This window comes from Nelumbo lutea, chromosome 1, assembly GCF_056320005.1.
Source record: "Nelumbo lutea isolate HS-2025 chromosome 1, American lotus-T2T, whole genome shotgun sequence".
NCBI lineage: Eukaryota > Viridiplantae > Streptophyta > Magnoliopsida > Proteales > Nelumbonaceae > Nelumbo > Nelumbo lutea.
In genome coordinates this window covers 208,904,554-208,919,854 of record NC_142684.1, presented here as the reverse complement: position 1 = coordinate 208,919,854, position 15,301 = coordinate 208,904,554, and the positions used below count along the sequence as shown (strand labels likewise).

The 15,301-nt window shown below is 35.5% G+C and overlaps 1 protein-coding gene across 7 annotated transcripts; it reads left to right on the top strand.

The window, feature by feature from the left end:
- Positions 1 to 879: 879 nt before the first annotated feature.
- PDE318 (P-loop containing nucleoside triphosphate hydrolases superfamily protein) lies at positions 880 to 14,760 on the top strand. 7 transcript variants are annotated; one of them, XR_016104634.1, is made up of 16 exons: positions 880 to 1,315; positions 1,826 to 1,968; positions 2,813 to 2,933; positions 3,057 to 3,121; positions 3,214 to 3,327; positions 3,985 to 4,059; positions 6,631 to 6,669; positions 6,764 to 6,835; positions 7,251 to 7,364; positions 9,565 to 9,636; positions 9,721 to 9,757; positions 11,810 to 11,922; positions 13,006 to 13,212; positions 13,896 to 13,975; positions 14,112 to 14,170; positions 14,390 to 14,760. XR_016104634.1 is itself a non-coding variant. In XM_088962669.1 (15 exons), exons 1-14 carry the CDS (start codon positions 1,234 to 1,236, stop codon positions 13,971 to 13,973), a joined length of 1,332 nt encoding a protein of 443 aa, XP_088818795.1. In that variant the 5' UTR covers positions 880 to 1,233; the 3' UTR covers positions 13,974 to 13,975; positions 14,390 to 14,760. The 7 variants fall into 7 exon arrangements, 4 of the variants coding, with proteins under 4 accessions (XP_088818795.1, XP_088818794.1, XP_088818797.1 ...); XR_016104633.1 differs by having other exon boundaries at positions 14,058 to 14,170; XR_016104635.1 differs by having other exon boundaries at positions 1,084 to 1,315; positions 1,835 to 1,968; positions 14,058 to 14,170.
- The last annotated feature ends 541 nt before the right edge of the window (positions 14,761 to 15,301 follow it).

The following is a 15,301-nucleotide window of genomic DNA, read 5'->3' as shown; positions in this document are numbered from 1 at the left end:
CTCGATAAATCAAAAAATCAACAATATATACATAGATAGATAAAGAGAAATTTAATTAAACGTAACTAAAGCCACCAAAGTCCAACCAACTGGATAAATTTTCCTACTACCAAAAAAATTTCTGAGTGTTTGGCCTATTGGGCCGCCCTATTAGCTAATACTTATACAAAAAATTAATGGGTTCGACTATGCTATGTAAAAGATATCATATCTGAAAAAGATCGTTTTTTGTCCATTCAGAGCATCCACTAAAGTCTTTGCATCAGTTTTAATAAAAAGGCTGGAACAATGGATCGATTTCGCTAAAAGCAAACTTTCCCGCATCGCCACACATTAAGCTTATATTACCAGTAGGACAAAGAAAATTCCGATCGTTATCCAGGACTACTAGACCATATGATCCATCATTTAACTGACTGAAAGCACCATCATTAAAAATTAATTCATTTGTATTCGTGATCTTCAATGATATTCAGAACTTGAGAACTAATTTGGAATTGCCTAAGAATCCAGGAGACATCTTTGCTCTTATTTTGAAAGATGGCGTTATTTCTTGCGAAGTACAAGGCTGAAACACACCAAGATAGACCGGGCTTGAGTTATTCGAGTTAATTCAATATCTCATCATAATGTGATTATGTGAACTCGATTGCAACCCATATGATCGATTCCACTCGGTTCAAATTCAAAGTCTGTTTTTTGCGTAAAGGAATGGTTGGACCGGTGTTACTATCTTCACAGATTCAAAAGCTCTATTGGACGCTCTGGATGGCTGCTTTGAATTTTTTGATAGGCATCTACAGCATTATCGTCAAAGAATTAAAAACTTGTGCAATGACTATCACTGTTAATAAATATTATAGACATGGGGAAATGACTACAATTGCTTATATGGTAGCCCAAGAGGCTAAAATCTCTAACGTTTTTTCGGTACTGGGAGAATGCTCCAATCTGGCTACAACTGAACTTATCAAATATGGATCGATCAATATCCATTTTCATTCGGTATTTCGATCCGTTCAGCCGTTTTAGTTTTTTGCCAGAAACCTGAGTACCTGATTACCTGACTGCCTTTCCCTTCTCTTTCAAACCAAACAAAGGAAAATAAAAACTTAAGCGAAGGTGGATTTTTCTCCTCCTCTTCTCTGTGAGTACACACTGCACAGCACCCCGTTTATCCCAAAAAGAGGGGATTAAGGACAGGCCTAGAGTCTAGAGATACACTGATTGACGATGTGCGGGGCATACACTCTCTTTCAGCTATGGCATATTCCTTCTACCAAGCTTCTGCAGAGAAGCTCGAAGCTTTCCAAAGGTTCTTTCTCATCCTTATATAGATTGATTTGGTTTTTTATGGAAGTGAGCTCAGTTTACCTTAAAAAAAATCCCATGAAAAACCACCATATCCATCAATTTCCGTCGTTCTATCAAGTACCCATTTGTTGGGAAGTAAGTTTCAGTTCTCTCTCGCTTTCATATCTTATTTCTTCGTGGAATTTTATACGGGTTCTGTTCAAATACCCATATTGGTTCTTCATTTGCTATGAAATTTCAATTTTCACTTCATACCATTCGTTTGATGGACCAATCAGATGTAGCGCTTCTTTTCGTCTTAAATATATTTTTTTGATTTTTTTTTTTTAATTTTGATGGGGTCCTATTCATTTTTGGTCATGTACTCGTAAGTAGTATCTATCTCTCTCTCCCTTCTCAACTTTTTCAGTTTTGGTATTATCTGGTTTTGTTAGCGACACTGACAAGTAATCTTAACCTGGTGGATTTTCTCCCATGCTTACTAACTTCTTTGTTCTGGTAATTTTCATAGATAATGCAGGTTCATTTTTTATGGCTGGAATAGAAATATCTACCAGACTGTGCCTTAGAAGGGAAATGCAGACCACCACATGTGAAATTGCAAATGGAAGCAACGTTCCCATTATCCGAACTAAACAAGAAGCTAGTTCACAGGTATCTCCTCCAACCATGATTGTTCCTGTTTTTTTTTTTTTTTTCCCTGTACCGAGCTTATAGTTTCTGTTGGTAGTGTGCTGTCTGTTGCTAATTCTGGTCTTTGACTGCAAATTGCAACTAAACAAGGTGCTACCCGGAAATGCAGCTTCAATTTCTCAACAGGATTCAATGTGCACTGACTTGTCAAAAATGCTCTTTTTTATTGCATAACATTTAAATTCTTCGAGGATGTTTAGTATTCAAAAATGATGTAGTTAGGTTGTATTGCTTCCCCCAACTTTCTAACTATACAAGCACATATCACATTTTTACATTTCACATAGCTCATACTGCACTAACTGCGGAGCCTAGTGATTCAGAAAAAAATTCTGAACTGCGGGAGGATTTCATCTAAATGCCCAAAATGTGGTTATTCCCGAAACTCTTTTTCTCCATTTTTTCTGTTTGATACTTGGAGCATATACATTGAGAAGTCAGCTTAACTTTCTAGTTCTGTAAGGTTAAAAATGGTTCTTAATCACTTTTCTAAACATATACGTGTTTATGCATATAGATGTATGAATATACAGTTCTTGATCAAAATCTACCTACCACTTATTGACTTTTCTCTAACAAATGCTTTGGATCAATATATCCTATTCTGCATTCAATTGTTAAAGGTTTTCACAACAGGTTAGCTCATATTACCATGAATGATTCCTAATTGCTTGCTATTTTGCATAATCTACATATAATTTCCTTAGCATTAACCATATAAGTTCATACTTCATAGTGGCTGAAGGGTCTGCACCAAAAGCTATATAAAAGGAAATATTGATTGCTTAATGTTTTTCAATTCTAGGACAAAACTTCAACAAAGCTTGAGCCCGTTGGTGCATTTCAAAAACTACCAATGGTGATGCCATCTGTTGATATTCTTTATTCAGCACTGAGGAAGGCAAAGAGGGTCTCTCCTACAAAAGGTAATTTATCACAGCAAATATCTTATTAAAATATTGAAACTATTTTTTCTCTACATATGCTAAGCTTAAAGCTTGGTCAATAGAACCAGGTGCAAGACATGATTTAGTTTACCTGTGTCGTAGGCATTGTTAATATTGCAAAGAGAGAGAGAAACAGAGGAGCAAAGCAACTTGATGCACTGATGAAAGTATATGTTGATTATAACATTTCATTACAGTTGAATAAGTACAAACAAATCTCTCCAAACAGGCATCTAAAATTTCCCGTCTTATTGTTCAGGAATTGACTGTTCCCTTGAGATCATACATGGAAAACTTCCCAAACAAAAAGTATCTGCACCCTTATGAACGATCACTTATTGAGTTAACTCTTGGGGATGGACATTATGAAGAGGTAAACTACATACTGTGAAAGCTTTGTGTGTCTTAGTGTCTAGGATCTGCAGTACTTTCAATTCTGGATTATCAATGGTTTTAGGGTTATTTTCTACTCAATGGATCAAAGATGCTGTAACAATGCTAGTGTACAAATGTATTGGGTGCCTTTTAACTTAGAATAAATTGGAAAGATAAATAATTAATAAAGGAAAAGAAAACTGCAAATGCAAAAGGTGTACAAATAAAGAGGTCAAAACACTGGATGCTGAAAAATCTTATCCTCCTATTAAATGAAGCAGTTCCATAAATTCTCAAAGACACTTTCTTATCATATATTTGATACCTTAATTAATTTTGTCTATTGCAAGTGAAAATGTCTTGGATTCAGTTTCATGGAGGAGCTTTAGTGTGTCTGTTTTCCAGTTATATCTTTACTGTGGATTTTAATTGAATGAGGTGTCCCCATATGAGAGGTGCACTTCTGACCTCAGACTGTAATCTGTGTACATCTTTGTCCCTCCATCTTGGCATTAAGTTGCATAAGATACAAATTCTGCCCCTTGTGTAAGTTGTCCCTTATCAAATCATAACCATTTTACTACATTTGTAAGCAGTTTATTTAGTAACATTCCACTACCATGCAATAATGCTGTGATTGCTTATGGTTTGACAGGTTTTGGGTAGGGTAGATGCTCTGAGGAAGAAGATACAATCTGTTGGAAAGGAAAATGCCTCTCTTTGTTCTAAGGTTGGAATTCTGTTAGCCTAAAGCTGGATGCTATTTCATCACATTGTGTTGTCTTTTTGACATCTTAATCATAGGTCGGTGACTTATTTTAGATGCAATGCTTAGTTTGGAGAAGATGCTTCATAACTGTATGGATTTTTATCCCAATATCTTGCCATGAAGAACTAATTTTGTTGCCTCTGTTTGGTATCTTAAAAAGTTAATACTTTTCCAATGTGTTGGTCATGCATCCATGCAATCTTCTTTTCGTGTTATTCTGTCCTTTAGATTTGTAGGGTGTCTGTTTGAGTGATCTAGGTATTGAACAAGATTAATAGATCTCATAATAGTTGATTTGTGGATGGATTTGCATTGTTTATCTTGGTATATTTCAGTTTCCCAAAGTGGAAGAGGAGGTGTAGTTGGGGCAGAATTTTTAGAACCCACTTTACAACAATATTACCCAAACTTGAACTCATAAGAAATCTCAAGACTGGAGCTAGAAGAAATGTAGTATAATCTTGTCATGTAACCCCAAAACAGGCGACTAATGCTGAATGAATGCGAGCATGCAAACATTAATTGAAGCTGGAGTTGCTAGAGAATTTTCTGTTGAAAATCTACTTTTTATTTGACTGCTACCTAATAAGTAGTTAATGAGAACAATTTGCAGAGATATGATAATGCTTTAACAGAAGGATGACCTTTCTGCCATTGGAAAATCAATTTCAAGCTGCTGGAACTTGGACAAAGGATCCAAGAAACATTAAGTTGGAGCAAAACTGCAAAAGAAATGGTTGCTAGCTTCCATGCACTTAGCAATGAACCAAGGGGAAATTGAACAACCATGATATTAAATATGCTAGAAAATTTGTTATCGAAGCCTTACTTTTTCTGGTCCGATGTACCTCATAAAATCATTGCTTGCAAAGGTTTACATCATTGTTGAACAGAAGGACCTGAAATACTGTTGGAATATCAAGTTGAAGATGTTAGAAGAAGATAGAAGAAAGGACAAGTTGAAAAATAGAAGAAAAATCAACAGCTTCTTTTTTCCACTACAATGAACAATGTGGAGATTGAACAACTTCCTATCTTTCCAATACATCATGTACTATGAGAGGCAGCACTTTATCCATATCCAAAGACTTGTCTTTTACACATCTCTAGAATAAAGACTTGTCTTTTACACATCTCTAGAATAAAAACTATGTCTTTACCTTAAGAACAGACACTTTTGTGATAGTGTCCCTATTGTTAACACTAGTGTGGAAGAGAAGAAAACGTGGGATTGTTCTTCAAAGAGATTCCAAGATAGATAGAGAAATGGCTGAGGAGATTGAGTTTCAAAAAATCTTTGATTGTCATATATCTGATTGAACACGTGGACAACAATTCTTCATAATATTTTGAGAATTGGTAATTTCATGAAGAGGGATGATAAAGTGTGAATGTGTTGTATGCATTTACAACTTAAGAAGTGGTCCACCTAATAAATCCATGTCCTTTTTCATTGAAATTACAATTCCACTTCATTAGGTCTCTTTGGTAAATAATGTCCAATTCTGAGGGTTTAATTCCCTAGTCTAGACCTGGCTACAGAGGAATTTAGCAAGAGAGAATTTATTGGCATTTATAGTATATTGGTGCCTATGAAAAGAACGCAGCTACAGTATTTTTTGAGGTGAAAATCTGTGCAATTTATAAAGTCATAAGTCAAATAAAGAGGATGATAATTTTGTTGGGCCGCAGTTTCAAATAGGACTGCAACTTGGCTCAGGCCACCAGCTTGTGGGCTTCCCCAAAGTTCCTGTACAAACATGCATGCATAAAATATGTTAGTTACATTTGTATGTATGTGAAAGATAGGTATTTAAGTAATAGTATATATCACTACAAAAACACTGTTCAATATTAAAAGGAAATTGATAGTAGTGAAAACAGGCTTATTTTATACATATCTATAGATGTGTATGTATGCTGTATGCACACATCGCCACAGTTTTAAGATGGGCTAGCAGTGAATAGAGAGAGAAGGAGATCTTGGTCATCATAATGAAAAGATTTTTGTGTTTTCTTTAGTGCAACAGAAAAGTGCCTTCTTGGATGTGCTGAGCTTTTATCTCTCATTAAGGATTTAAGCATACAAGAGTTGTTTTCCATAGTGTTACTATTAGATCTCTTTCATTTATTTTTGATAATGAGCTCCATTCCTTCTAAGTTGAATGAGGATTCGTATTTTATTGAAAGGCTCTTGGGGACCTTTTGGGGACTAAATAATAAAAATGTATTGGAAAACAAAATTATATTTATGAGAAGTTGCTTTATCACTTGGGATATTCATTTATGCTTCTTGTATATTGATTAAATATCAAAAGAACCATCAACTTTTGAATGTTGCTACATGATTGAATGTTTTTCCCCACTATTGAGGGGGTCTTAATGTCAATTTGGCAATTTGGCCGTAAGTTTCCATCTTTTGCTGTTCTATTAGAAATAATAATAGAAGAAAAGTGTATATGATGTTAATTCATCACTCATAGTATTCAAAAAGAAAAGTTTTTACTCAAGTTGCCTATTAAATGTTGCCAGTCCTTATCAAAGCGTGAAGCAGAGGAGAGACTCAGTGAGGTTGGTATTTGTTTGCATGTAGACTACCCATGCTTTTATCTATCCATGTAAAGTATTTTCTTTCCTAAAGCACTTTGCTCCTTTTACTCTGAAGGGTATGAAGAAACTGGAAGAGGTTTTTAAACTTGAAGGGAAGGCTGTGGACGATTTGTTAAACATTGCCAAGGTACTGTACCTTATAAAACTTGGATCTTTTGAGAAGAAGGGAAAACAAAAGATGTCATGCACTCTGATTCCTTCTATTTCTATATGTGATGCTTATATGTCTCTTATGTTGTGAGCACCTGTCTCTTCGACAAGGATACATGTCAAGGTCACCTAATTGACTTTGGCATCTAGGCAACTGCCGAAGTTATTATTCTGAGCACCTGTTTTCTATTTGTTTGGGTGCCACTCTCCTAGCATCTCAGAGTATCCCAGTGCCTAGGCAATGCTCTGACAAATGACAAACATGTCATGATCCTGTTTTCAGTTCTAACTCCTATTTTCTTAAGAAAATCTTATTTTCAGATGCATTTTATTTGTTAGATTCAAGTTCCTCCCCTCCCCCTCTCTGAAGGACTGATTTGGTATGGTTGCAGACATTGCGTGCAATGCCAGTAGTTGACCTGGAAACACCGACATTGTGTCTAGTTGGAGCTCCTAATGTGGGAAAGTCGTCCCTAGTCCGTATTCTTTCAACAGGGAAGCCAGAGGTAACTACAGTTCTAAAAAATTATGGTCCATTTTGTTACTTCAAAAGCTATTTATGTGCTTTGGGGTAGATAAAAATTAGACTGCATTATAACTAGCAAATTTTTAAGTATTTGTGTGGAAAAAAATTATACATTATCCTGAGAAAGACATGGCTAGCAAAAGAAAAAAAAGGAACTAATATTAATGTTAGAGAATAAAAACCTATTCAGGGACTTCACCTAACAGCTTAAGCTTTTAGGTTGAATGATTCCTTGACATGGTATCAAAGCCTGTTTAACCAAGTGGTTTAGTGTTCGATCCTCACTGCCCCCATTATAATTAATTAAATTTCAGCACAAGGTATGGGTGGGCCTAAGCTTGTCCATGCTTCAAGCCCATTGGACTTTTGCGTGATGGGGGCATATTAGAGAATAAAAACCTATTCAGGGACCTCACCTAACAGCTTAACTTTTTAGGTTGAACGTTTCCTTGACAATTAAAAATACTCTTTCAAATTCATTTTATTGAACTAATATCTTGATTTTTGTGTGCAGAAAATTGCACATTATCCACATGATATGAATGCATCAACTAATTAAGACTTTGGTCTCACATGATGGTTCCATTGGCCACTATGCCAGATGGAAAAACTATGATGGGCCAAATCAAGACTGTTGGGCCTCACAGTGCCACATGTTTGCCCCTGAAGTTCCAGAGCTCATGGCCATAATAGGTCCATGTGGTGGAACCCTTACTATTGACCAATTATGTCCCGCATTTGGCCTTAAATTGAAAATGATTGTTCCTAACTTCCTGTAGTTGGCCTACTGTATACTCTAGTCAGGACCATTATCCCCGACCCCTCTCCTGGAAAATAAATAAACAAATAGATAAAATGCCACATGTACGGCAGTCAACTACATGCTTTGCCATTTCCATATGGCAGAACTACAGCCATACGCCAGCAAGGTAAGTGGTTTAATTTTCTGCTGGAAAGGTCAAAATGGAAAAAAAAAAGGTGAAAATGACCTTTGTAAAGGTAGGTTATCCACTAAACATGGATCAAGTGGTTCAGATCACTCTAAAAATGTCCATTGCATCTCTTTTTGTGCTCATTGATAAGGAAAAAGTAGGGTAAAGAGCAATTCCCACCACTAATAAGGCCAAATCTATAAGAAGGTTTGCATCCTAAACATGAGAGAAGAAGCTTTGGCCACAGGAGAAACTCCTAGCATCCAAAAGAGGAGAAGAGAAATGTCCTTTTCCTTGAAAAAGATACACAATTAAATGGTTCAACTTATATTAGATCAGACTACAAGCCATGTTCCAAGGGCAAACAATGATACCTCGGTCAAATTGTAGAAATTAAGTAGTGCAAACAGTATATAAGGTATCAACTTTATGAAAATTATCCTGACAACTATCCTCTGGAATTTGTGTTTTGAGCTCAATAAAAGATGAAAGGAAAAAAGAGAAAAAAGAAAAAGAAGTTATTAATTTGGTTTTAGATGGAAGTAGTTAATATATAATGGTAATATCTCGGGCTGACAAGAGTGATGCGGGTTGGATGATAAAGCTTGAGCTTAAGTTTTTCATCAGAGGGTTGGGTGGGCTCAGGGTGTTTTTTCTGTGTGTTTTATGGCAAGGGTTGGATGATGTGGGATCTGCAGTTTTTTGGTTGCTTTTGTTTCTTCTAGTGATTGGTGGAAAGACTCTCTGTGATATATATATATATATATATATATATATATATATATATATATATATATATATATATATATATATTTTTTGTAGTTGTCTGGTTTTGTTTTTAAAGTGTTTTGTGTTGTTTGTAGGGCTGCTTTTCTGTTTAAAGGTCAGTTTTGTTAGGGTGGGTCTGTCATATTTGGGTCTGTTTTTGCTGGGTGATTCCTTATCACCCTGTTGTATTCTCTTTTCCCTTCATCTATAAAGTTTATTTTTTATTTATCTTAAAAAAATATCTCGGGCTGACAAGTGTGAGGATGTTGGTTTGAATCTGACATTGGTCACTTTGTGCAAGAAAATGCCACAAGGTTAGGTCCATATCCATATCCAGTCCAACCCTCCCAAGACCCCAGATAGCCGAGACCAACATTGGACAATGACCTTTATTTTTTTTCATAGATTGAGGTAATTAATACATGAAATCTTTATTGTTGATAATTTCTCAACACATAAAGTTTGATCTTATTTGCTCAGGTTTGCAACTATCCTTTCACAACCAGAGGAATTTTGATGGGCCATATCGCTATAAACTACCAGCATTTCCAGGTTAAAAATTCTTGTTTATTACACAATGCAATTCTTTCTTTCTTTCTATAAAAATTATATTAAATCTTGGTAACTTGACTGCAGGTTACAGACACTCCTGGTCTTTTGAAGAGAAATGATGGTATGCCATATGTATTTTATGTGCTTTTTATTAAATTATAAGAGTTCATTTTTTGTGGGAAGTTGGCTTTCTCAATGTTTAGAAGTTCAAAAGCATTTCCAGCCTTCTAGGTTCAACAGTTTTAGGGCTGTCAATGGGCTCCAAAAGTATAATACCCAATCTGACATCCAGTCTGATTATCCTGGATTCGGATTATCTGTCTACATAATCAGATCAGGTGCAGATTTAAGCCCATCCAATCTGATTAAAATACAAGTCTGTTTAATTTATAATATATATGTATATTGGTTTAATATATAAATTCAATATTTCATATTTATATTATTTTATTATATATAAGTTAAAAATAATTATTATTATTATTTTTAAATTTATTTCTTTATTTTTAAAAATATGAAGCAGAACCAGATTAAATCTGAATCCGATCCAAGTCCAATAGGATTTGAATCTGGTCCGAGATTCCCAGATCTTATCAGATTTGAATTTGGATTTAAGATTTCATTAGTTGGATTGGGTTTGGATGTTGTTGAGTCTGAACCAAATTCAATCTGATTATAGCTCAAAACAGTTTGTATTAAACCTTGCTATAGATGAAGCAAAATGTTGAGTACAGTGAAAGGACAGTTTGCAAAGGCACTATCATTAAACATGGATGCAAGGGGATGAGACCTACCATCTGATGGTCCCAACTATGATGATGAAATGTATCCCATTTAATTTGGTAACCTAATATCTTGGCATTTTTTCTCTGGCCACAGTAAAATTTTTTAGCTGTTTGAAAGGGTCCCATGGTTGAATGGTGTTAATTGTCCAGTAAGGATATTAATTGGCTTGTGAAATCTCCTAATCAAGACCTTTAATGATTCAACTAATTCATGGCTTCCTGTGTATTTTGTGGAAGAAAATGTCTCAAAACAATGAACACTAAGAAGACATGTATGTTAGGAGATTCATATAATAGGCCTGGTGGAATTTTTATAAATACCATTACAGTGCAAGCCCTTGGGCATGTAAGTAGTGATTGATACCCCTTGACTAAATTTTCTGTTTCCAAATTTTAAGTTTTCTTGTTAAGCTTTATATAAAATAGGTATAAAGGTTTTGGGAAGATGAATGGTGTGAATTGGTAAGCTAAGTGAAATATGCCCAAAATTGTATGGATTGATTGAAACCCAAGGTATCACAGTTAGCCATACTTTGAATGTATGGATGATCAGGTTGCTTGGTGCCCAATATTTAGGAGACTTCTGACAATCAACAATTTAAAACCCAAAGGTTATCACCTGCCTAGCCTTTCCTTTTTGTGCAAGAGATTTGAGGAGTATATAGCTCACTTATTCATTCAATATAAGGTGTCAAATTTTATTTAGTTTTGCTTCTAATTATTTACAAGTCCAAAATTCAGGCCAGCATTTCTTTATGAGTTTTTCTCCTCTTGGCCTAACAATGCTGCTGGTAAGAAAGCTATGATTATTTGGAGTATGATTCCATTTGCTACCTGTTGGGGTATATGGAGGGAGAGGAACAGTAGGATAATTCGGAAAAAAAGCAAAAAAATAGTGGAAGATTTGTTGCTAATATTTGTTCTTGATGATGAAGTGTTTATTGTTCAGTTCACATCAAGTTTGAAGATGATCTTTAGTTGGCTATTATGTAGTTTTTTAATTGTATTTGATGTTTTTCCCCCTTTAAGTTGAAACCTCTTCATCTTCTTTTTTTATCTCTAATTTTCTTATAAAATTTTCATTATTAGAGTAGGTATAATCAAACTGCCATACTAAAAATGTCTTATACCATCTAGTTCAGACTACATATATGATCTATGTATTAAATCTACAGGTTCCTGTGCCTTTGATTTCCCAGAATGTCCACTTCAATCATTATGTTCTGTGCAGAACATCTAACTTGTTATGCTTCCTTTCTTTGAGAGGCAATAAATGTGCATGTATTGATTAGTATAAAAGAGGGCGAGAAACCCTCAAATTTGCACAAAAAGAGTAAAGACAACTGTATGGCTATTTACAAAACTTTCCATGCTTCCTTATCCTACAGAGGACAGGAATAATTTGGAGAAGTTAACTCTTGCTGTGCTCACACATTTACCAACTGCAATTTTATATGTCCATGACCTTTCTGGAGAATGCGGAACCTTGCCTTCTGATCAGGTATGATGTGTTTCACTATTTGTTCATATTTTGGGAATATATTGACAAAAAGTAGTGGAATTCTTTTATTAGGTTGGGAATGCAGATATACTTTATAGAAAAAAAGAAAGATGGAAAAACATTGCAAATTCCAGTGAACATAATTATGATGTCATAACATAAAAACTTAGGACAAAAAATGTGATCATTGTGAAAAAGATGGAAACTTAATTTCAGTAAATAGCAAAAACGAAGGCATTATCTGTTGACAAATATTATGTCAAACAACTATCTAATGCACATTTTACGGACATTGATGGTTGGATCTATATTCTTGTGTTCTAAGCAAAACATTTTCAGTATTCATCCAGTCTTAAGTAATTAAAGTCAAATTATAAGAAGCCATTTGCCCAATGCTGTTCCAGGTTATCCGGGGTCTTCAGACTTGAGAGGGGTAAGCTGGATATGGATGTTACCTTCAGATCATATCAATATGAATTATAAATCAGTTCAAAATCATCATCTTTGTTGCATTCTTAGGGGAGGGCAATAAGTTTGCCACTTCATTCTGCTGGAAAGACAAATGATTTATTCAGAAAATGATGTTCAATATGAAATGATCTATTGTCCTAAATTACCATGTATTTTGTTGTAACTAAGGCATAAACCTGGATGGTTGGGAACTTGGGATACACATTGATGCAGGAGTTAGAGAGTCAAAATTGAGATTATCTGAGGCCCTCTATCCAAACAGGGCCTAAATTTATATGTATTTTTGTATTTATATATACAAGGAGTATTTTGGTTGTTTTGTATTTTTAAGTAGCAACTGGTGGCTAAATGTGGTAGGGCATCCAGGATATTAAATGGTTAAGCAACTTCACATTGCCTTTGCTTATCTTTGAAAATGGAAATTACATTAACAAGTCATATAGGGTCCCAGGCTCCCAGCTATCTGGGGTCTTGGGAGGAGTAGACTGGACACAGATCTAACTTCTGTCATTTCTCTGTACAAAATGGTTGCTCTCAGATTTGAACCATTTTCATTCTTCATCAAATTCCACTAGACGGATGCTTATATAGATTTTTCAAATGATTGTGCAGTTTATCACATACAAAGAGATGCGGGAAAGGTTCAATGATTGCCTTTGGCTTGACATAGTATCCAAGTGCGATCTGTTGCAAGATTCACCTGTCATTTTTGTCAAAGAGGACGGTAATATTGATCATATAGAGGTGGAAAGGTACAAGAGATTGGGACCTGATGGAGCTCTTCATGTATCAGTAAAGAGTGAAACAGGGCTCAATGAGGTTACTTATCCTGACCCTTCTTTTTACCTTTATATTCCATCTTCTTGGTCAACATCTCCTAATGTGTTTATATTTGAAAAATGCATTTTTATGCCTTTGATTTACCAAAAGCCCATACAAATGACACTTCAAAATTCAAACTAACTACCCTATGATACTTAGGCTCAGTTTGGAAGGAGTACAAATACAAATGTGTAGAGTGCAAAACCTTGTATTTTATATTATTTTATATGTATTTGCACTGTACATATTTGTATTTGTACTCTTTCCAAACTGAGCCTTAGGCTCCATTTGGAAGGAGTACAAATACAAAAATGTAGAGCACAAAACCTTGTATTTTGTGTTATTTTGTATGTATTTCTACTGTACATATTTGTATTTGTATTCCTTCCAAACTGAGCCTTAAGTGCATTTACAAGGATAAAAGTTGGAGCTAACTATTTCTTCCACCACCTGAGAAGTGAGACCCCGTTTCTATAAAAACAAAAGAAAATAGCAAATTTTCCAATCAGATGAATTCTGGTGTGCAATATCTTGTTGGGAGACCATCCGCTGGTGGTTCCTACTTCCCAACTACCCGTGTATGCCATGTCTACTGCATTTACATACAACTAGTTGACTATTGAATCTTATTCATTTCTAGAAGCTAAATGTATTCATTTTTCAATCTTTCCATTGTACAGCTAAAGGCCAGAGTGCATGACCTTCTGGTTTCTCAGATGGCAAGAATCAAAAGCAAAAAGAGCAGCCTAGAAAGCTAGAGGTACTTAAGTGGCCCTTCTCTATTTCCCCAAATATCGCCCTGTTAAGATCAAATGATCACTTCAACTTGAAGTTTGTGGCAGTTATTTGATTTGAGGGCTTCTGAGGATAATGGTACTCATTTCCATGCTGATCAGCTGGCCCAGACCCATTCTGTACTCATCCTTGCTGACACCTTGACTGATTTGTTGGCAAGGTAAAGTCTTTTTGTTACTGAACTTGCAAATTTCTTGTTTGGTTACAGTATGAGGGGGAGGGGGGGGCATATATTGGGTCTAGTATTCCATCTCCTCCTGCATTGATTTTTGGGAGTACAGACATGACCATTAAAAAGAAATACTGTAAATGTCTTCGGTAATTGCAACCTGCTTACACTCTTTTCTAAGTCAGGATCTTCTGCTACATGTACTTCCAGGGCTTTGCATTTGAGTAATTATGATTCAAGAAAAAAAAAACGAAAGGACAGTGATCTGCTTACCAAGTATCTCTTGTTCTTCCAGAATAGGTTTCAATCCCAGGTATGAGGTTTGAACCCCCACCCCCCACCCACGCCCAAAAGAAGGAAAGAAAAGAAAGAAGAAAATGAGAAACTTACCAATTGGGCCCGACAGCTAGTGAACCCTACACAAAATGCTTACCATTCTCCTTTAGTTCTATTTGTATTGAAGAGACTGAGAGAAGTCAAGTTCTTGTTTACCCTACAAGATGGTAATAGAATGATTGTAATTTTTATGAGAACAGTTTATTCCGGACAGGTTCAAAATTTATAGAGCATCCTTCCATCCAGTATCTTTTCTCTTAAAGGATAAAAAACATTTTAATGCAAAAAAAAATGTCACTAAAAGCAATGGTGTACCAAGATGCATGCAGCTCATACCAACTCTGCATTGTCAATCAATGAAACACTTAATGATCAAGGTTGGTCATCTATGAAGTTCTAATTCATGTTTTGGATGTTTTATATTCACAAGGTTTAAAGTATGGTGTGTGTTAGTGCTCTGACTCTGAGTCGCTCATCAAGGTTACATGTCAATAGAACTTTAGAAGAGCTCCTCACAAGGCTGGCACTATCTTCATTGGTATTTCTTTGAGTTCCTCGTAGCCTTTCAGTAGCCCAGCTCGATCAAGAAGATTAACCATGCAACTGCAATGCTCAGCATGGGTGGATGCAGATTCTTCTTTCTCCATCTCTAAGAATAGCTCAAGGGCCTTCTCTCTTTGCCCATGCATGCCATACTTCCATTATCTTAGAATCCCAAGATACCACGTACAGAGCCCGGGTTGTAGTCCTCACATCTCGTACAGTGCACATGGTCATTCAATAGTC